Source organism: Oreochromis aureus, linkage group 6 (genome assembly GCF_013358895.1).
Source record: "Oreochromis aureus strain Israel breed Guangdong linkage group 6, ZZ_aureus, whole genome shotgun sequence".
In the NCBI taxonomy this organism is placed as follows: domain Eukaryota; kingdom Metazoa; phylum Chordata; class Actinopteri; order Cichliformes; family Cichlidae; genus Oreochromis; species Oreochromis aureus.
This window is the reverse complement of record NC_052947.1, coordinates 32,919,638-32,943,488: the sequence shown is the minus strand read 5'-3', so window position 1 is coordinate 32,943,488 and position 23,851 is coordinate 32,919,638. Positions and strand designations below refer to the sequence as shown.

Sequence of the window (23,851 nt, the reverse complement as noted above, 5' to 3'; positions counted from 1 at the left end):
AGAATAGAAAAACGAAACACTTGCCCAAAGACCCAAAGCAACGACACCACCTGTGTGCACCTTCCTCCATTTTTCCACATCATCCTATACACTGAAAAAAATGCAATAGGGTGGTTGTTGAATTTGCATAGAATTACTTCATATATCCAGCATGACTAATTTAAATTTCACATCTAAACATATTTTTGTCTTTTAATTTTCACATATTCTTTAAGAATATTCATTCTTTTAGAATAAATCATGTTGAAAAGAAACAAGTTAGTCGTGTTTTATCCTCAAGCTCCGCCCCCTGGAAAGGAAAAATCGGCTGCACTGTCCGCCATTTTTGTCTCTCGCTTTGGAAAATCTACTACCATCTGGAGTTTTACACTTGAAGGTAAATAAGATTTTAAAGCTAACACACCAGTGAGAAAGAGTGTAGACCCTTTATATATGTGGACTTTTACTGGGGTGTTGTTATTTTACAGGTATGTGGGCTGTTTATCGAAAACCAGGAAAGGCCAATGTTAGGCTCCAGTTAGCTAATGGTAACCGAAATTATGCGATAAGCAAATTAGTAATTAACATATATAATGTGAGTTAATATTGTTTATATATTCTTTCAGTCTAAATTAACAGACTATTACAAACTTGCATCGGTGTCTGTAGTAAGTGGTGGTACCTGCAGTGTCTTAACCATTAAACAAGCTAATGTAGGGCCGGGATATGACTAGTTTGTTGAAACATGTCTGCTGCCAATGTGACTGCGCACACATGGTAACATTACCACATTACCAGCACATAGCCACAGCCGCTATAAACATGCTAAAAGGTCAATCTAGCTTCTGTAGTCAGCAGCTGGAAGACTCAACACAGACCCAAGATTCAGTGTAACGGTTATCTAAATGTTGTGTGTCCTGTTTGTAAGCCCAGAAAAAGAAATTAAATAAAATGACGACCTTGAGCTTCAAGCTAATGTAAGCGTAATGCTATAGCATAAAGCTAATGCAATGATGAGGTTGTTAAATTAGTAAAAATACAGTAAATATATCCAACATGAATAATTTATATTTTTGGTCTAAACATAATTAAGTCTCACGTCTTTCACTTGTTTTAGAAGGATGTTCAGTCTTTTAAAACCAGTCATATCAAAATAACAGAAAATAATTATGTTTTCTGTTGAAACTCCACCCCCCAGGGTGTGTTCTGTGAGGGAAAATTCACTGTGGCGGTCAGCCATTTTTTGTCTTCGCTTCGTTTACCTTTGGTGCTGAGCTTTACTTTGTCGAGGTAAACTGAAAACTACATGTTTGAGAGGAAACGAAGAGAACATCCATTAGATGGGGAAGTTTTTCTCATGAATTGCCGTTGAGCAACATAATGGAAAAAACAAGTCATTCCTTAAGTTAACTAACGATAATGCTAGCTTAATCTGCCGGACAATATTATGTGCATTAGCTTTTTTCAGTGTGTGTGCCCAGTCACATTCGCTTGTTTTTTCTCAGTGAATACAGACTAACTAACTTGTGTCCATTTAGTTAACTGGTTGTACCTAAAATGTTTTAGTTAAACAGTTAAACAAGCTAGTTTGCCATGGGTGGGCTCTGTGTGTGTGTGTGTGTGTGTGTGTGTGTGTTCGGAGGGGGGGGGGGGGTCTTCACTAAAGTCGGTTTATTTAGGGCATGACACCTATGCAGTACTCATTAGGAGAGGAAGTGCATGACTTGGGGCTTTATTTCATGTTCTGGGGCAGTGAATGTAATGTACTGATAACATGTTAAAGACAAACTAAAACCCAACAAATTATTTTAACTGATTTATAGAGAGACTGAGAGGAGGGCTTAAAGAGATAAGAAAAAAATGACAATATAAATATGTTAAATGTATTTTTTCTGTATCGATATATGGTGCTTATCCCTGCTGAAGGGCAGATTGGTGTTGCTTCAGAACAATTCTCTAGCACTGTTACGTAGAGGTGTTACAGTTAAGGTTTTAATAACATTATTTTATTTACTAGTGAAGCTTTGCATATGTTATCTCACATTCTGTAAGGTAAATTTTCTGGAAAGGTCAAATTAATTAATTTAACTAAGTATTAATGAAAGACCTTGATGTGTATATGACACTAATAGATGTAGTTTCTGGGTCATTTGGCAGAACTGCAAAATGGCCAGAAGGAGGCAACTGCTGTGGTTGCAAACAGGCTTTGGGTGGTATTGAAGTAAGGGCAACTATGGAACTGCTCAGCAACATGGGACCCATAGCTAATAAATAGTAATATGACAAAAATAACAACTTTGTGTGGATGTAACCTTGTGAGATCTGAGATTTTGACAGCATTTTTATGTGACAACTTCTCTTTTTAGATAAATGCAGAGTTTAAGCGCATTACCACCATGCCACTGCAGTCCAGATTACTCTCGCAGATAGATGTGCTATCTGACAAACTAATAAAGGTCTTCAAAAGGCGAGGAGGACAAAGAGGAAGAAGACTTCAGAACATTCTGGAGCCCACGGCCCAGGTAAGAAAAAAAAAAAAAATTGTGTATACACTTTAGGAAAATAATAATTTTAACCAAATGCTGCTTGTCACTCTATGCCAGGAGTATGTTGAAAATCACCTGGGATTTTCACAATTTACCATGGGTGCGGGTTTTTTTTTTTACCTACATTAGAACTATGTGTGGAGTTCATAGTTGAACACCTCTCTATGCTCTGACAGTATTCTGCTTCTTTGCATGGAGATTTCACTTCAGAAATGTATTACCTTTTTAAGCATTCTGAGGACTCAAATCACACGCTGTAATGAATCCGTTTTGTTCACCTAATGTGTTAATGTTAACATTTTTTGGAATAGTGACACAGATTAAAATAAGATTTGGTATAATGTTCTTTGACCTGTGTTCTGTTTAATTAAATTTTGGATTTCTGCATTTTCTAGGCCGCAGATGAAGCCATTATCCAACGATCTAATAAGGAAACAACCATGGGAATTTACATCATAAAGTCAAGAGATACCAATGGCAGCCCTGAGGACATCGGGATAGTCCTTGAAGGCCAGAGAGTCTGGCAGGATTTGGATAACTATACCCTAGCAGCTGCAATGCTGTTTGGACTAATGTACACTTTGAACCTCACCTACCCACTGGAAAAGTATACCTTGAGGTATTATAGAAACTGTTTATGGAGCTCAAAAGGAACAGCCTTTCAAAGAAGGCCCAGGTTTTCAGGACCAGACTGTGCGATTGAACAGTTTTCCAGTTATGATGTGGGAACAACATGTTTACCTCTTCGAATATGTACCATCCTTTCTTTTAAGCCAGCACTGGTAAAGTTGCAGTACATAGTGAAACTTATTTTTCTGGCACTTTTCAACTTGGGGCCTTTATTACTGCAGTGTTCAGTGTTCGCTTTTTCAAGCCATGGCTCTTTTGAAAAAAAAAATTCAAACTTTGAATGTCCATTTTCTCAATGGAAATGGTGCCTTGCACCAATTTCACCAGTTAGCAATTTTTTTTCCCAAGGTGCACCACTACAAACAGATTGCATGGTCTAGTATTAGTGATTGTGATGTTTAGTGATAGAAGCAAGCCAATACTAATCAGTTTAGGTCTCTTGGTTTTGTGCCTGTGGATTATAATGTTATTTTAAGTCTCCTTTTGTGTCATTTTAATAATTACACCCTTTTGCCATATTACCTTATGGCTCTTACATTTAAAAACTATTTTTTACATAAGCGTGATGTCATAAGGCCCCACAATGTTGAATCCAGGTTACAGCAGATAACTTTGTGGAATGTTGTGGAATGTTTTTCAAGAGATGCATTGTACAAATATGACTCATGTATATTTTGGAAGCCTGAATTGAAAGTCCATTGTTACAACTGTTTAGTATTTTCAAAAATACAAGTCATTGTTCAAAAATGTTTTGCTTATTTCTTTGATTGAAGAGAAAGTGTACAGTACATACAGTAAGATCAGCCTTAATTTAGTTTTATTTATTGAACACTCAATTATATATTAGATTATATATTATATATTAGAAATTTGTTATAAAATAAAATAAGCTTACCATAAAATAATCTTGTCAATATAACACATAGTAGTCCAATACAATTAACACAAAAAGTTCATGTCTGATAAACAAGTGGTTTCTATAAATATTTGACCAGAATGAAAAACGTAACAACAACATAAAAAAGTCATGTTCATGTTACCAGATAAATGTGTGCAGGTATAACATGAAAAACTCAGGTTAACCAAACATAACTTAATTTCGTGCAACCGCTTACAATAATTTTTTTATGTTTATCCCACTGATTATTTTTTTCAGTGTATGTTACGCAGTCATCATAGCAAGCCTTGTCTACCAATAACATTATTCTTATTTTACTTACCCCAAATAATATTTTGTTTTTCTGTTGGTGATGATTCCTGAGATCTTAATGATGCCAATGTGGTGTGCAGACAGTTGGGCTGTGGCATCGCTGATTCAGCACTACCAAATGCAAACATAGTTGGTTTGGGGTCCACAATTGTTTTAACTGTAAAGATGCCAGAGTCATCTGTGGAGGTAAATATTATAACAAAGCAGGCTTATGTCTCCTTTTATGAATTTGCCACCGGGCTAAATCCAGTGACGTGTTTACTGGCTTCGGTGAGGTGGAGATGGTGCCTGCACAAAGTGTCTGTGTACCCCTTTCTGTCTCTCGATCTCTTGATAGCTCTCCCTCTCTCTCTCTCTTTCTTGATAGTGTTGCGTCCGTCGACCCCAGAAGGTTAATAACACTCACCTTCATTCCATTTCCAGAGTGTAACAATCAACCACTTGTGGCACATGCCACCCCAGTAGATCCGCCCCTGATAATCAGGAGGGCTGGAAACTGGTAAGGACACAGCTGGGATAAATCTAGGTATTAGAACAGAGGAAACAGAATGAAATATGATACACACTGAAAAAAGACTAACACAATAAAATAGTAAATAGGCATGGGGAAAATAAGCAATGACAAAAGGTCCAAAACTGAAAACACTGGGTCAACAACCCAGGCAGCTGACAAAAGCATCATAAAATAAAGAGAGCAAAACCTTTGTGTGCTGACTCTCATAGTCTTCTAAAAAAAGACACAGGTCATGTAAAATTTGGTTATTACCTGCTTAAATATGTCCTCCTCAAATAACTTTAATAATTCATTCATTCATACATCCACTAACAAAGTAACCCCCTCCCAAAAAAAACAAAACAAACAAACAAAAAACAAGTATTAATAGTACCAAAGTGCTACAAGTAAATCCTCAAAGTTTGAGGTCAGTTCCTTGATCATTAATATGCAACTTCTCGGTTTTCCCTCATTTCTCCCACTAAAAACGCTATATCCACATGAACAGAATCAAACTTTGGGGATTTACTTACCTGGATGATAGAGCATGCATCAAGACGTACTACAAGTAAATATGGATCACAGAAAGTGTAGATGAATCTGAGATGGTTTAACAGAAAATAGAAAAATTGATGACTCAACGTGGAATAGAATTTCTTCATTTCTGTGACTGGGAATTTCACAATTTCACATTGGATTTATGTGTGTTCAAATATGGGACTTTGCTATATTTGGACAACCAAGCCTTGTTGGTCAAGCAGAGGGCTTGGTTGATTTGAAATACAATTACCCCTTTTTATACCCAACAATGTTAATGACCTTATAGAAATTAACCAAATTAGTTGCAAAATGTTACTTGAGCTTTTTCTCTTTAGCACCACTTACTTTTCCAGCCTTTTGTTGCTTTTTTTGTTTTTGTTTTTGCTTCTTTTTTTTTTGCTTGTGACTGCCATAAAATTCAAAATGATCCAACATTTTCTTGGTAACAACTGGATTTCAGTTCAAACATGTTATAGACTTTCTATGTAAATATAAATAAATATCATGCAGTCAATCATCCTCACTTCATATTTCTATTTCCCCATATTTTTGGGAAGTTAAAATGGTTATCATGTAGTTCAAGAATAATGTTTGTGCAAATAAAACTGCCAAAATTAATGAATTGGTACTCTGGTGCAAATAAATATAAAACATAAAAAATATGATTCTCCAAGATTTTGTGACTAAAACATCACAAATATCCTTTATTTAAAATCATCTTCTTCAGCCCATCTGTTATGTTGTTTTTAAACATTTCTCAGCTTTTCTCTGTGTTTTCTGTATGATAGTGCTGGTTTGCTTGGCGTTCCTCATGCCGGTTTTTTACAACCTCTAAGCCTCTCTAGCTTTGTTCATCAGCTGTGCAGTAGCTCCTATGGTGGATTACTGTGTGGTTTCTAAGATGTGAAGAATACATAGGAAGTGTCTTCTTATTTAGTCAAATCACTTTTATGTACAACATTTAAATCTAAAAACAGTTTACTTAAAATTTTAAAGACAAATGTGATTCAGGGGGCAAAAGAACGCCCTGTCTTTAGTGAGAGGCTGAAACAGTTTTCCACAATGGCTGTGAGTTAGAGAGGAGTGATAGTAGTGAGATTACAGTGATCACTTGACTCAGCAGAATCATTGGTGGGGTGAAGTGATTATACACACACATGCATGCACACACGCACAAAGATAAGTTGTGAAATCCAGGACAATAATCTTAACGTGGTGCTGCTCTCAGGCACATTTTTGGTCATTATATGGTCCCTGATTACGCTGTATAATTTTATTTTATTTTTTTTACCTTTCTCCAGCTGAGGACAGTGTTTTCCATAAGGGTGTGTCTACTTGGCTTCCCATGATGGGAATTTGAAAGGGAAAAGTAGATTACATGGTCACTGATAGGTAGAGGGCCAAGCCAAATGTGGTAATTATATTCATTTCCTAAAATGATCATTTATGACTCTTTCTGAATCAGATTATAACACACGTCAAGGTTCAAAATTCAAGGTTGTCTTAACTGTTCATCTACAGGAGCTTTGTTTGATAGCAAGAGTTCACATATTTGAGTGAGCAGCTGTGGGGTGTGAAGAGTACATTTTTTAAAGAGAGCATTTCCTGTTCTCAAAAGTCTTTTCTTTGCTTCATTCCATAATGTATCCTGTCCATTTTAAGAACAACAGGATAAACATGAGAAAACAGGAGAAAAAGATGCTGCAATTAGATTTTAATCACTACGACAAGTTTCTGATTTTTTACAGGCTCATTTATTATTTAACCTGTCCTTGTTGACTTGTTGAGCCTCCTGTTATCTGAGGAGCTGATTATTTATTAACAAATAAAGATCAGTACAGTGATTGTATTTGTCCTTGTTTTTGTTATTTCTATGTATCCACCAATTCAGAAATGTTGTAACAAAACTATATGACAGCCAGATTGCTTTAGTGACCAGAGCTGTCAGTCAATAAAAATCATGTAAAGACGAATCTATTAATGATGAGGATCCAAATACCCACGTATTTCAAAATGATACAGCAAGAGTACTGACACGGACTTTTAACACTTGCCTTGAGGCAACAATTTGGATTTACAAATTAACATAATCCCTCAAACTGTATGTATTCGGGTTGTGGGAGGAACCAGGGGACCCAGAGAGAACCCACACAAACACAGGAGAACATGCTCCACACAGAAAAGGTCCCAGCCAGGTGGTGGAGTCAAACTAGGACCTTCTTGCTATGAGGCAACAGTGCTAACCACTGTGCCATTGTGAAAAGAAAAAAACTGGTGAAGATGAGTGTATTCATGATGAAGATAAAAATACGCACCAAGCCTATAATGAAGCTAATTATGTTTGACTGTGGTTATTTCACATCTAATAGCAGTCAGTGTTAAATACATCCTGAGAGATGTAAACAGGGTTGTAGCACATGACTCTGGAACCCCTGTTTGAGAGCTCTTCTGTCTTTCTTGATCCATAACCATGTCATAGCCATATCTCTCACACGTGTTGCTTTCTGTTCAAGCTGCTATCAGTACAAATGATTGTTATTGTATCAACTCACTTTGTTTCACACCATTTGGAGAAGGGACGCTGCTGCTTATTCACCGTCTGGCTGTTTGGAAATGAAGGATGGTTGCTTTTCATACCTTTTAGCTGTGATGGCTCGTTTTGACATGTGGTCACATCTGGGAATTGGCTTACTGACTGTAACAACTGCTGCCTGCATAAACCATTCAGTCAACTGTGCTCCTCTCACCTTTATTTTAAAATATATTTGTTAACAGCTAACTTTCCTCAGTTAACTTTTTGTCACTCTCAGTGCTTATACTAAAAACATGACTCAAAGTGCACATTAGCAGTCACCTAGATATAATTTATTAACAGTGCTGTAGATTCCCAGAAACTGATTATTTTGATTAAGAAAATGTTAAACAAAACCAAATTTTCATTCTAGGATTGCAACAGGCCTCCTGCTGCTGAGGCCTTGGATATTCAATCCGACTTCTCCCTCCAACTCAGGCCCTTGTGTACATAGATATATGGTTTCTGTTGTTTTTGGACTCTTCTCTGGCAAGCATTTCTCAGAAAAAAATAAGGAGGCTATCATTAACTTAAATATAGCAAGGCAGAAACTGCAATTGACTTAAGAGATGCTATGTAATACTAATTTATTCCAATAAGAAGTGACAAGACAGTATCAAAAAATGCAATAAATCAGATTGGGTCAGCCAAGTTTGATGCTCAAGTGAGCCATTCCTACTTTCCAAGAAGCCAGTATGATGATGAAAATCAAGTTTTTTAAAGCCAGTCACATAAATGCAAATAAACTGAGAAATACATGGATGATGATCAGTGTTAAAGTTCACTTGGCATCAATTGAAATATTATCAGATGAGAATTTGACAAGAGGAACTTGAGGTAAGATTATCAGGTTAAACAACATATACAACGTGCAAATATCGCATTTCAACTCTGACACCAAGAATGATAATAATAATATAATAATAATAATAATAAGTGTTATAAATGAGCAATTTATGTCTTCCAACAAAGAAACACAGAAAGAGGTCAGATATATATATATTCTCATGCTCACACTCACTCGAAATTAAAGATTCAGTACAGACACTAACAAAGTTTTAGGATTTTTAAAACATTTTTTAAAATGCAGTCATCGTCAGATCTGATTTTTAAAAAATAGAAAGTTTTTAACCCAAAAAGTCCCCTCGCTGCATCTTTGACCGACATGTTTCTCTATTCTAGTGTCTGTAAGTGTCTTGCACTTACAAATATGAGAATAATGTTAATAATTTTATAGACTGATATATAATTTGATTTATAAGAATGTTGTCAGATTTGTGTCACTCTCACTCTGTAGTGAATGAAAGAATGAATGCAGGGGGAAAAAGATCCTGGCTCATAAAACATTTAACTTCTATTTAAATGGATGCATCAGCATCTACTTCTTGTCATCCTGAAGCCACCTGCTTGGAGTCACGTGAACGAGGCCACGCACTCGCTTGTGTCTGTAAAGATGGCTTTGTAGGTGATGGCCTCACCTGCTATGACCCAAAAATCTGCAGTGACTCTTCTTGTTGTAACCGAGGTTACCACCGGTCCGCAGAGAAGGGCTGTGTGAACAATGAGGAGTGTTCCTTCTCAAACTCACGATGCACATCATTTCAGATCTGTTACAACACACCAGGATCATATAAATGTCTGGAGCCTTCCTCCAACACCAGACCGTCCGTCTCTTCCCAATCTGTCCTGTTTCCCTGTGGAAACACAGTTTGTCCTTCAGGCATGGACTGCATCAATTCCCAATGTGTGGACCCCTGTCAGAACTACATCACATTGAATGATGACTGCCGTTCAGTACATAATACAAATATTTTGGATATACACTGTGATCGAGATAAAAAACTGGGAAGGCTGGTATCGCCTGTTTCTGGACCAAACCATTGCTCGTATAGTAACATGTGGTGGAGATGAAGCCAGCCGTGGAGGTGTGCAGGTGGATAGCGAATGAGCAACAGCTTTTAACTTTCCACAAGTACTCATTTAGTTTAAATATCAAAAATAAAAGTACTAGCTCTACCACACATTACTTGGGAGCACACTAGTCCGTGTACACACGGCTGAATCCATAACAGAGATAGTACGAAGAAGAATAAAAAGGGGGTTACAACTGTTACAGTATTCCAGAGTGGTGTGTGGAATCAAACAGGTGTGGAACCCATGTGCCTTTGTGGATAACACAACCTCATCCCACATGGTCAGGTGAAATTGTAAATCGCACTGTGTGCAATGTTTGGAGTGGCAGCTGCTGCTATTTTCAGTCACAGACCATTCATGTCAAACATTGCTATGCAAACTACTATGTCTACAAACTTTGGAGCCACCCACATACCAACTTGCATACTGTGAAGGTAATGTTAGACTTTAAATATGATTAACCTGTTACTGATTCAGTTGGGCCAATGGCTTCTGAGTGCATGATTATTATTATTGTAAACAAAGGTCAACATAACAGGTGCTAGAGTTCCCAAAACCACACATATTCCACCTACCACAACTTGAGTGGACAACAGCACAGAAGTCGAGGGGGGTGGTCCATCTGGTTAATGGTAGCAGCATCTGCTCTGGCAGGGTGAAGATCTTCCACAGTGGACGGTGTGGCACAGTGTGTGATGATTTGTGGGACCTGAATGATGCCAACGTGGTGTGCAGACAGCTGGGCTGAGGAAGCGCTCGTTCAGCACCACAAAATGCAGCTTTTGGAGAGGGCAGCGGACCCATCTGGTTGGACGATGTAGGATGTTTTGGAAATGAACCATCAGTAACTGACTGCAGACACAACGGGCTTGGAGACCACAACTGTGGACACCATGAAGATGCCCGTGTTGTATGTGAACGTAAGTTAAAGTTCATACATACTGAAAAACTGAAATAATGCACTTACAATGTTAAGTTATGATTATGTGGAGATACTCATCTTGACCTCATTTGGTATTTTCATTGCTGGAATGTTCAAACATCAAGTTATGACTCTGACCTGACTCTAATTGTTGTACCATATAAATTATTGACTCAAGCTTTGTGGATGTGTCAGTTCAGTTTGAATGTGACCTTCTTTTTCTTCTTAGATTAATAAGTAACTCCTTTGATGTCATATGAATAAGTTCTCTATCTTACCCACTTATATATTTCACCATCAATCACTTCAATTTGTCCTTTGCACACAGAAACAGGCCTATAAATTCCCATCCTCACTGTGAGCTTAAGAGCTGGATTCTCAGAGTCTCTCCAGGGTAAGTACAGACACATCAGAAGTTATAGATTTTATGCAGAATAATAGGGGTAATATGAAAATGCAGTTTTAAAACATCTCATTTGTCTTTTTCATCTAGTTTGAGTTGTGGATGTGATCAATTATGGGAGCACCTGCTGGACTGTTTATACTCATACTTGCACATATTTTCACAGGAAGCTCTTCAGGTAAATTATTTCTAGTTAGACATAAACTCACTGTGTGATTCACTGTCTTCTCCTTTTTCAAATACAGATGGGATCTAATTAAGACAATAATTAAATATTTGCTCCAGACAAAATATAACGAAGTCATAAGTCACAAGTGAGGACAGATATGCAAATCACAAATATGAACATGTTAATTTCACTAATTTAACTTTGCTATGGAAACTACTATCTCTACAAACTTGTGGAGCCACCTGCATTGTACTATACATACTGTGAAAGTAATGTTACACTTTAAATATGATGAATCTGTAACCGATTCAGCTGGCTCACTGATTTCTGAGTGCATCATCATCATCATCATTATTATTATTAATAGTATTATTATTATTATTGTTGTTGTTGTTGTTGTTGTTTTTGTAAACAGAGGCCAACACAGCAGTCGAGGGGGAGGTCCACCTGGTTAATGGAAACAGCTCCTGCTCTGGCAGGGTGGAGATCTTCCACAGTGGACAGTGGGGCACAGTGTGTGACGATGCCTGGGGCCTGGTGGATGCTCAGGTGGTGTGTAGACAGCTGGGCTGTGGCAGGGTCTTCTCAGCACCAAAAAATGCACGATTTGGACAGGGAAACGGACCCATCTGGTTGGACAATGTTGCATGCATAGGCAATGAATCAAAGCTCTCTGAGTGTCCCCACAGAGGGTTTGGATTGCATAACTGTGGCCACTCTGAGGATGCTGGTGTCGTCTGTGAAGGTAAATATGAACGTGGAGCTTTAAAGAGTGAAATCCAACTTTGTTACTGCCTGGCTTTGAGATAAAACAGTGCTGAGAGGATTTATAGTTGCACAACTGTAGAAAAATTGTCAATCCACATTCAGAACTTTATCCACAGTAATTAAATCTTTATGTCTGTAAATTATGATTTCTTAGAAACATAGTTCAGATGTCTTTCATAATGTCTTTACAAAAAAAAAATTGTCTAGCATTAAGGTCAGTTTTTATATTTTTGAATAAAATTCCGTTTTTATTGGTTATTTGTCCATACATTACCTTAAACCTTTGTTGAAAACATTCAACAAAGGAGAAGCAAGTGAGTAAGAAAGGGGAAGAACCCCATAACTAGTAACCCACACTATACAGGCAAAAATACTGGGCAGGTGCAAATCACATGTACCTGAGCTGCTCAGCCATAGAAGCCCATGCCAAGAAGCTCCTGGTGCACAGTTTTTGCACAGCTGTTAATGCCAGAGGAGGTCTGGAGCACTGCAGTTATTGAGTCAGTAGAGTGTTGGACACATACTATGTGCCTCAGCACACACCGACACTGCTCTGTAACTTTACATAGAATGATTCTTTGTGACGGAGCTGCTGTGAATCCTAAGAGTTTCCACTTTGCAGTAATATCACTTACAGGTGATCCTGGAATATCTAAGAAGCAAGAAATTTCATGAGCTGACATGTTGTAGTGGTGGCATCTTTTACAGCACCACCAGAGGTAGCAAGAGTACAGAAAATCTGTACTTAAGTAGAAGTACAGATACTACTATTGAAATACTCCAGTAAAATTCACAGTGTTCCTTCTTTTGGTTTTCTATTAGCTGCTTCATCAGTGAGGCTGGTCAACGGTCAGAACCGCTGCTCTGGCAGAGTGGAGATCTTCAATGATGGACAGTGGGGCACAGTGTGTGATGATTTGTGGGACCTGAATGATGCCAGTGTGGTGTGCAGACAGCTGGGCTGTGGGAGCGCTCGTTCAGCACTGCAAAGTGCAGCTTTTGGAGAGGGCAGCGGACCCATCTGGTTGGACAATGTAGCATGTTTTGGAAATGAATCATCAATAACTGACTGCAGACACAACGGCCTTGGAGTCCACGACTGTCGTCATAACGAAGATGCCAGCATCATCTGTGAAGGTAAATTTTATGCATATTTCAGGTATCCTCCATTTCCTACTGCTGACATCTAACTGATGAGAAAAATATTCTCATTTGTTGTTTTAATTCACCATTTAAATATAAAGTTGTTATGCAGCACATGAAGTCAAATGCAAAGTAAGTAGCATGTATGTGTTCAGAGCATGAATTGAGTATGATTCCCAGTGAGAAAACAATAATGTTGAGATGTATAAACAAGAGCTTATTCTCATTAATGTTGATAGAAATGCAGACCAAGTTTGTCTTTTGAGTTGACACTTTTCTTTCAGATCAAGCAGGAATCAACAGCACTGTTTTTCCAACAACACCAAGGCCGCAGAACTTCACCACCACACATGTGCCCGCTAACATCACTACCACAACACCAGTGGGCAACAGCACAGCAGTCGAGGGCGAGGTCCGTCTGGTTAATGGAAACAGCTCCTGCTCTGGCAGGGTGGAGATCTTCCACAGTGGACAGTGGGGGACGGTGTGTGACGATGACTGGGGCCTGGTGGATGCTCAGGTGGTGTGTAGACAGCTGGGCTGTGGCAGGGTCTTCTCAGCACCAACAAACGCGCGATTTGGACCGGGCAACGGACCCATCTGGTTGGATGATGTTGCATGCACAGGCAGCGAATCAAAGCTCTCTGAGTGCCGCCACGAAGGGTTTGGATCTCATAACTGTGCCCACTCTGAGGATGCTGGTGTCGTCTGTGAAGGTAAATATGAACAAGTGGAGCTATAAAGAGTGAAATCCAACTTTGTTACTGCCTGGCTTTGAGATAAAACAGTGCTGAGAGGATTTATAGTTGCACAACTGTAGAAAAATTGTCAATCCACATTAAGTACTTTATCCACAGTAATTGAATCTTTTGTCTTTAAGTTATGATTTCTTAGAAACGTAGTTCAGATGTCTTTCATAATGTCTTTAAAAATAAAATTGTCTAGCATTAAGGTCAGTTTTTATGTTTTTGAATAAAATTCCGTTTTTATTGGTTATTTGTCCATACATTCCCTTAAAGCTTTGTTGAAAAGATTCAACAAAGGAGAAGCAAGTGAGTAAGAAAGGGGAAGAACCCCATAACTAGTAACCCACACTATACAGGCAAAAATACTGGGCAGGTGCCCAGATCTACAGGAGCTGCTCAGCCATAGAAGCCCATGCCAAGAAGCTCCTGGTGCACAGTTTTTGCACAGCTGTTAATGCCAGAGGAGGTCTGGAGCACTGCAGTTATTGAGTCAGCAGTGTGTTGGACACTTTGACATACTATGTGCCTCAGCACACAGAGTCACTGCTCTGTAACTTTACATAGAATGATTCTTTGTGACGGAGCTGCTGTGAATCCAAAGAGTTTCCACTTTGCAGTAATATCACTTACAGGTGATCCTGGAATATCTAAGAAGCAAGAAGTTTCATGAGCTGACATGTTGTAGTGGTGGCATCTTTTACAGCACCACCAGAGGTAGCAAGAGTACAGAAATTCTGTACTTAAGTAGAAGTACAGATACTACTATTGAAAAATACTCCAATAAAATTTGACAGTGTTCCTTCTTTTGGTTTTCTATTAGCTGCTTCATCAGTGAGGCTGGTCAATGGTCAGAACCGCTGCTCTGGCAGAGTGGAGGTCTTCAATGATGGACAGTGGGGCACAGTGTGTGATGATTTGTGGGACCTGAATGATGCCAACGTGGTGTGCAGACAGCTGGGTTGTGGGAGCGCTCGTTCAGCACTACAAAGTGCAGCTTTTGGAGAGGGCAGCGGACCCATCTGGTTGGATGATGTAGACTGTTTTGGAAATGAACCATCAATAACTGACTGCAGACACAACGGGCTTGGAGTCCACAACTGTGGACATTATGAAGATGCCAGCATCATCTGTGAAGGTAAATTTAATTAATATATCAGGTACCCTCCACTTCTTACTGTTGACATCTAACTGATGAGAAACATTTTCTCATTTGTTGTTTTAATTCACCTTTTAAATATAAAGTTGTTATGCAGCGCATGGAGTTAAATGTAAAGTAAATAACATGCATGTGTTCAGAGCATGAATTGAGTTTGATTCCCAATCAGAAAACAATAATGTTGAGATGTTCTAACAAGACCTTATCCTCATTAATGCTGATGGATGTGCAGACCAAGTTTGTCTTTTGAGTTCACAGACACTTTTCTTTCAGTCCAACCAGGAATCAACAGCACAGCAGTCGAGGGCGAGGTCCGCCTGGTTAATGGAAACAGCTCCTGCTCTGGCAGGGTGGAGATCTTCCACAGTGGACAGTGGGGCACAGTGTGTGACGATGCCTGGGGCCTGGTGGATGCTCGGGTGGTGTGTAGACAGCTGGGCTGTGGTATGGTCCTCTCAGCACCAACAAACGCACAATTTGGACAGGGCAATGGACCCATCTGGTTGGATGAAGTCACATGCATAGGCACCGAATCAAAGCTCTCTGAGTGCCGCCACGGAGGGTTTGGATCTCATGACTGTGGTCACTCTGAGAATGCTGGTGTCGTCTGTGAAGGTAAATATGAACATGTGGAGCTAAAGAGAGTGAAATCCAACTTTGTTAATGTGTGCATTTGGGATAAGATTTAATTAAGACGATTTGTAGTTACATACTTTATCCACACAGCGATTTTAGGCAGTGTTATGGATTATGAGAACATTTGTAAATTATAAAGATCAAGAACTATTTAATTAGCAACAAGTTATAAATAAATTCTAAATAAAATGTTGTCAACTGTCAACCAATGCAAGACAGAGGATAAAGCTGATTATGTTGTTTTCATATTGTTCTAGAATTACAGATACTACTATTGAAAAATACTCCAGTAAAATTTGACAGTGTTCCTTCTTTTGGTTTTCCATTAGCTGCTGTATCAGTGAGGCTGGTCAACGGTGAGAACCGCTGCTCTGGCAGAGTGGAGGTTTTCATTGATGGACAGTGGGGTACAGTGTGTCATGATTCCTGGGACCACAATGATGCCAGCGTGGTGTGCAGACAGCTGGGCTGTGGCAGGGTCCTTGGATCACCACCACACGCATATTATGGAGAGGGCAGTGGACCCATCTGGTTGGATGATGTAGGATGTTTTGGAAATGAATCATCAATAACTGACTGCAGACACAACGGGCTTGGAGTCCATGACTGTGTTCACCGTCATGATGCCAATGCTATATGTGAAAGTAAGTTAAAGTTCTCAAATATTATTGAAATAATACACTTACAATGTTATACTATGATGATGGTTTGTGAAGGTTCTCATCTTGGCCTCATTTGGTATTTTCTATTTCATCTACTTTTATTTTTAATTAGTGACCTCATGTCTTTTTCTTTAGTCCGGCAGCCTCCACTCCAGCCTTCACAATTAATTTGTGGCCGTGATAAAATCCAAGTAGGTCTGCATATGGGCAACATGTCATCCTCTGGTTTGAACTCATTCTCGGGCAACCTGGCTTCCAGCAACTGTTCCTGGGTCAGAGTTCATGATGATATTGTTTGGTATGAAGTGGAGGCTCGGGCAGGTGCCTGTGGGAATCTCCTGGAGGTGAAGACTTTTGTTTCTTTCTGTGGTTTAATTATCCCAACAAAACACACTGCTGTCATAATCTGGAACAGATAGTGAATATCTTTAAGTCGAGTAGGTTCTGATCATTGCAGGGTGATATTTACCTGACAAGATTATCTCATGATTGTGTCAGCTGTAGCACATGCTCCTCCATTTTCTCTTCAGATCAACTCTTTATGTAGACCTCATACACAATCTGTTCTGTGTACAAACATAGTGCATCAAGTCAGTGAACTGCTATGCCTTTTTGAATCTGTTCATGATTGCTGTACTTAAGACTGTGCTGTTGGCCAGCAAATGTTCTGTTTTTTTTATCCAAGGAGACAAAAATGAGCAACAGCAGTTAAAGACTAAGAATTCACAGTCTCAAACCGTGTGGACATGTCTCTGGTGATTAGACTTTCTCTAGGTGACATGATTTCTGAACTGACTGAAAATTTCATCATTTGTCTTTCAGATCAACAGCACACATGTCATCTACTCCAACACTTTATTCATCTACCCACTGGATAATTTGTCTTTCATTCTTCCTTTGAGTCTTCCCTTCTCCTGTACTTATCCCAAGGATATAGATGCCAGTCTGAATGTAGCTATCGGGCCACACAAGTAAGTTCTTCTAATTTAACTGTAGCATCACTTAGTATATGTAGCTCTACAATGCAAGGCTCTTATGTGCATAATTGCATAGTTATTACCCCACTTTTTCAATTATTCAGTTACCAAACTGCAATAATTAAGATGAATCTTGTTTACGTTGTGTGTTTCTTTTAAACATTAATGGTAGAGTAAACATGCATTGCTGTAGGCTGTTTGCAATTTGACACGACCACTCCAGTTAAAAGCTTGCCGCCTACTTATAGTTTAAGTAGGCTGAATGTTGGGTCTGCGCTTCCACAAGCCCCGCTGGTTTAGAAACTTATTCTCATTAACGACAAGCAAGGAAACAAGACGAACATCTTTTACTTGCTAGCAAGGGAGACTGGTCGGAAACAGGTTCTGGGAGCTGAACGCTCCTCACCTGTCTCCTAGCCAGCATCAAATAAAAAGCCCTCCTTGCCGCCTTTTATTTCCATGACACACAGTTTACACAAACAGTTACAGTACACACAAGCACCTCCCATTGTAAAACCCGCCAATGGTTACAAAAGACAAGGCACTATGTGTGTATGTGTATGCACGTGTAAGCACGTGTACGCATGTGCGAGAATGTGTGTGTGTGTGTGTGTGTGTGTGTGTGTGTGTGTGTGTGTGTGTGTGTGTGTGTGTGTGTGAGTGTGAGTGTGTGTGTGTGTGTGTGTGTGTGAGTGTGTGAGTGTGTATGTTTGTGTTTGGTGGTGCGTTTGTGTAACCTCCTGTCTACCAAAAGGATCATAAAAGCAGGAAGTTTACTAAGCAACAAACAGAATCTTCAGATAGGATGTGCCTAATAAAACACTTCAGCCTCCCCCACCAACAAACTGGCTGGAGAGGTGGTCAGAGACAAAGGAATGTCTTTGATCGTGCTGCTTGAACTAAGACTTACAAATTTAAGGAACACAATGACAACATTTAACAATTTGACTCCAACACTGAATGTTTCATGTATTAGAATTTTTTTTAGTCCCACACTAACTTCCTCAAGCGCCTATGCCTTTTCTCAACTGTCAATGTGAATAAAATTTTTAGTGATATTGATTCACTACAATACTGACCGTTTGGGGTCAAAACATATTAAGTATTGATAGCATTTAAGTAATGAAATGCTTTAAATTTGTTTTAAACAAAGTTACAAGAACTCTTGAAACCCTCTACTTCTTAGTGAGGGGCTCTCTGCAAAAAAATCAGTGATAAAACAATCTTTAATTTGAATGTCTATGAATAAGAAGTTTGTCTTCTCTCGTCCACAAGTAGCTTTTGAAGGATTATATGTCCTCATTAAATTAATCCAATTCAATTCAATTTTATTTATTCAGTGCAAAATCACAACAACAGTCCCCTCAAGATGCTTTATATTGTACAGTAGACCCTACAATAATAGATACAGAGAAAAACCCAACAATCATATGATCCCCTATGAGCAAGCACTTTGGCAGTGGGAAGGAAAAACTCCCTTTTAACAGGAAGAAACCTCCGGCAGAACCAGGCTCAGGGAGGGGCGGGGCCATCTGCTGCGACTGGTTGGATTGAGAGAAGGAAGACAGGATGAAAGACATGCTGTGGAAGAGATAGTGTCTGTCTCTGAATCCAAACTGGAAGCTGGTTCCATAGAAGAGGGGCCTGAAAACTGAAGGCTCTGCCTCATATTCTACTTTTAAATACTTTAGGAACAACAAGTAAGCCTGCAGTGCGAGAGTGAAGTGCTCTAATAGGGTGATATGGTACTACAAGGTCATTAAGATAAGATGGGGCCTGATTATTTAAGACCTTGTATGTGAGGAGCAGGATTTTGAAATGGAAGACAGCAGTCCTACGTATTTTTTTAATATGTGCACTGAAGGACATATCCTGGTCAAACATTACTCCAAAGTTCCTCACAGTGTTATTGGAGGCTAAGGTAATGCCATCCACAATAACAATCAGGTTAGATACCATATTTCTAAGATTTTCAGGGCCGAGTACAATAACCTCAGTTTGATCTGAATTTAGAAGCAGAAATTTAGAGGTCATCCAGGATTTATGTCTTTAAGACATTCCTGCAGTTAAACTAATTGGTGTGTGTTATCTGGCTTCATGGACAGATAAAGTTTTATGTCATCTGCACAGCAGTGAAAATGTATGATATGCCTTCTGATAATACTGTCTGAACTGAGCACTGAACCCTGTGGAACTCAATAATTAACCTCAGTGTGTGAAGAAGACTCTTCATTTACATGAAAAAATTGGAGTCTATTAGAGAAGATATGATACAAACCATCACATTTTGGGGTGCTTAACAAATTTGGCCAGATTTCTAGAAATGAGAGCTGCTCCATCCAAAGTGGGATGGATGCCGTCTCTCCTAACAAGACCAGGTTTCCTCCCAAAACTTTCCTAAATATTTATAAACCCACATCGTTTTTTGGACACCACTCAGACAGCCAGCAATTTAAGGAGAACATGTGGCTAAACATGTCACTCCTGGTCCGATTGGGGAGGGGACCAGAGAAAACTACAAAGTCGGACATTGTTTTGGCAAAGTTACTCAGCAATTCGATATTTATTTTTAATGACTTCTGACTGAGATAACAAGGGGTCATTACTGATCACTCGAATTACAGAATTTCATTACAGAAAAAAAGAAAAAATATTGTTTTCATTACAGAAAAACATAAATATCTAGAACTTTTCAGAGTTCATAATTCTCAACAAGCAAACAAAACAATAAATAAGCAAAGCTTGCTTTCCAGTCAGAGAAGGGAGATTTATTAATTAACACAACAAGAACATATTTACTGGAATAAAATTCTAGTGTAAAATTTAGATCAGCTGTATGGTCTGTTATTTACATAATTCTTTTTCACTATTACTAAGCACACAAAGCACTTTTACACTACAAGCCAAATTCACCTGTTTCAAGTACTTGATTCTATGCACTTGAAGCACTTTTTATCTGCACATGCTCACATACTGATGGATGCATGTTTAGCGTCCTCTCCAAAGACATTTCCAGGGTATGGTCTGGAGGAGCTGGGGATCGAACCATCAGACATCCGATTTAGAGATGTCCATTCCAGAGCACAGTGGCCATAAAGACATAAAGTGAAAACAAAGCAAACAAAACCAAAGCCCTCCTCCTATACAAACCAGGAAAAAGACAGAATAGCAGCAAGTAGAGAGATGATCCTGTAATATAATTTTCTTTCCTTTTATTCAGGTTGTCTGGAGGAATTTCAGGCTCAAGTCCGAAAGCTAGAGCCTCCATGTCTCTATTCAGCAACTCAGACTACACTGAGTCTTATCCACCAGGCCAAGTCTTCCTCCCAGTGGGTTCACCTCTGTATGTGGGCGTCTCTGTGGAGGACACAGATCCAGTTTTGGCAGCTGTTCTGGAGGACTGCTACGCCACTCACTCACCAAACCCTGATGATCCCACACAATATCCTCTCATCCAGAACAAGTATGTGCATCTCTCCAACCTAACTAATGCTTTGTGAGATACAATGAAGTGTATGGACCTTGCTGATCTCCTCCCTCCTCTCTCACAGGTGTCCCACTGACCGCCTAAAGGTGTCAATAGTTGAGAGTGGCTCATCCCTCCGAGCTCGTTTCTCTGCTCTGCTCTTCCTGCTCCAGGGTCAATACAGAGACATTTATCTTCACTGCAGCCTCAGCCTGTGCAACCAGAGGAATTACTACTGTGTACCAGTGAGTTCCACATTTCACTTTAGCACTACTCCATAATCCTGAATGGTTTCTCTGGTTTTAACCTTATATCTTTATTCTCATCCCCTCTCTCATTGTAGTCGTGCACAAGTAGGACACGCCGCTCTGTTTCCAACTCAGCTTCTATGAATCCCGTCACCATTGGACCAATCACTTGTGAGTATGAATAAAAATTTGGATTCAATACTAATATTTAATGATCTGTCTCAAATCAATAACCACCATTTCTTCTTTTTCTAATAGGGAATAAGTCGCCTGCATGAACTCATAACATCCAATTATATCACAAGGACATTCTATGAGGGGATATTCATTCTTTTAAATCCTTTTTTCAAATTCATTAAATATTAATATTTAAATATTAAATATTAATGCTGTGACATTGTACAGTTTAACCAATAATAAAAATCAATATGCATATACTTTCTTTTGTATTTGTTTTCTTATTTGTATAAAAATTGTATGAATTATTGAACTATTATTATTACTACGTTCACAAACATTTTTCTTTATTACTGGGACTCTCTGACCATCTGTTTAAAAAAACACTAGGTTCCTCTCCTAATAACCAAACCCGTTATAACTTTTCACAGCATAAAAGGTGAAAAATATGATGAAAAAATAACTGCTTGATAAACTGCTGTTACGACCCGGCTCGGAATGACCGTAACAAGAGCGGGGTGTCCCGCGACTTCCCACCATCTGGACCTGAGGCAAGTGCAAGGAAAGTATTCCACACCCCACACACCGCAGCCCTTCAATCGTCCTTTTATAGATTACGTCCACAGCGGGAGCCAGTTACATCAGGCCGTTCCTTCCGTCCACCAATCACAGCCGAGCCCCTGCACAGATGAATTGGCATACACACATTCAGAAACAAACAAACAGCACACACACGTAACACTGCCATTAAATTTAGTATGTGTCTCAATGGAGGATTTGAATGACTTTGGTTAACAGATAACTTTTCCTCTGGCGTCACCATGAGGCTGTCATTTGTACTACATGATGAAATTCAGGTCCGTCAGCTTTTGGACAAAGACTGTTTCTGTGATCTGTGATCCTCTGTACACCAAAACAGTGAATTTTCTAGATGTGAGTGAAGTGCAGATTCCAGCTTGAATTCAAGAGGTTTTTACAAAAGTACTGCATTAACATCTTGACTGAATGAAGAGTTCATGAGTGGTCATGAACCAGAGTATACCACATCACCAGGTAATGTCATGGCCTTAGCATGTATGGTCAAGAATAGAAACAAGTTACTAGTGTTTAGTGATGATGTGACACTTGGTGACGTGTACGCGACTGTACTTTCTGCTCAGATTAAGCAAAATACTGCAAGAATTTCTCAAGGCAACGAAATAGGATATTCTTCAATAGACACGTCAGTCACCTGATCTGAACCCTAGTAGACCATGGTTTACAGTTACTGAAGAAAGCCTGAAGGCAGAAAGACCCACAAACACGTAACAACTGAAGATGGGCTCAATAAAAGCCTGTTAGAGCATCTCAAAAGGAGGAACCACAGCATTTGGTGATGTCCATGGGTTCAAAACTACAGGCAGTGATTGACCGCAAAGGATCCTCATCCAAGTATTAAAAATTAAAGTTATGTTGGTTTTTCCAGTTAATTTTGAAGTCAAAGCAAATCTTAGCAAAATCCAGACAGATAAGTTATAAAAGACTCACCCACTACACATTTGTTATGAAGCCCAACACCATTTTTACACAGGGCTCTAAACATGCTTTTGGTTTGGCCATTTTTACCGTGGAAGTCTGTGGGGACCGATTTGTTTTTCAAGCCATCCTGAATTTACAACTACAATTTTTGGCATTTCCATGTTGGCTCAATTTTTAGCCCTCTATTACAATGTAAAACAGTTATCAGATAATAGTTAGACAAAATTTTCATGCAGTGATAATGTTCATGTTATATCACCTTCACAGCGATACAGTACTAACACTAGAACTGTGCTTACCGTTTTAACAGTGTTGAACTAGTCACTTACTAGCCAGTTTGATGTCACCCAATTGTTAGTATGATTAGTTTAGTCCTATTATGAGCACTCGCGGTGAGCATTTTTGCCATTTCCAACTTAGTGATTTGAAAGTTGATATGATGAGCAATGTGTGGATGCTACACCCAGAGAGCTGATCTTGGATAATCCTGTTATACTTTCAGAGTGACCATCATTTGCAATTCAAATAGACTTAATTTTCAATTCAGTATGACTGGAAAGTGTCAATTGAGTTCATAAACTCATCAGGAAAGTGTTTACTGAGGTCACAGATTAAGTGAGGCCTGTACTTCTATTCAAGTCTTTCTGAAACCACAGTCGCCCCCTGGTGGCATTAAAATGAAGGCAAAGGTTAGCACACTTTCACCTTGGCTTGGCTTTTCAGATCTGGAAGTTATGTCCATCTTTCAGATTATTGTGTAGGCACCAAAGTAAAAATCCCTGAATTATGCCCTGCTGTTGCTACACTGGATGCCTCCAACAAAACACTAGATTTGTGTTCAGTGAGTCATTTACCCACACTTATTTTATTTTCACTTATTTTATTGTAAATATGGCTATCACACTGGTGGACGTTAAGTGATGTGATAAATGTTGTGGCTGAAGGTCAAAGGATACCCTCTAGATCTGCTCTCTAG

General features: G+C 39.0%; 1 protein-coding gene across 1 annotated transcript; it reads left to right on the top strand.

Moving 5' to 3' along the window:
- The first annotated feature begins 1,221 nt into the window (after positions 1–1,221).
- LOC120440652 (deleted in malignant brain tumors 1 protein-like) lies at positions 1,222–21,515 on the top strand. Its single transcript, XM_039613515.1, is given in 16 exon segments — positions 1,222–1,269; positions 2,346–2,501; positions 2,921–3,144; positions 10,521–10,804; positions 11,794–12,135; positions 12,969–13,283; positions 13,574–14,005; positions 14,856–15,170; positions 15,465–15,806; positions 16,157–16,471; positions 16,625–16,833; positions 17,312–17,460; positions 20,687–20,929; positions 21,018–21,177; positions 21,276–21,351; positions 21,439–21,515. Coding segments are annotated over 15 exon segments (3,552 nt in total). The 5' UTR covers positions 1,222–1,269; positions 2,346–2,375; the 3' UTR covers positions 21,459–21,515.
- The last annotated feature ends 2,336 nt before the right edge of the window (positions 21,516–23,851 follow it).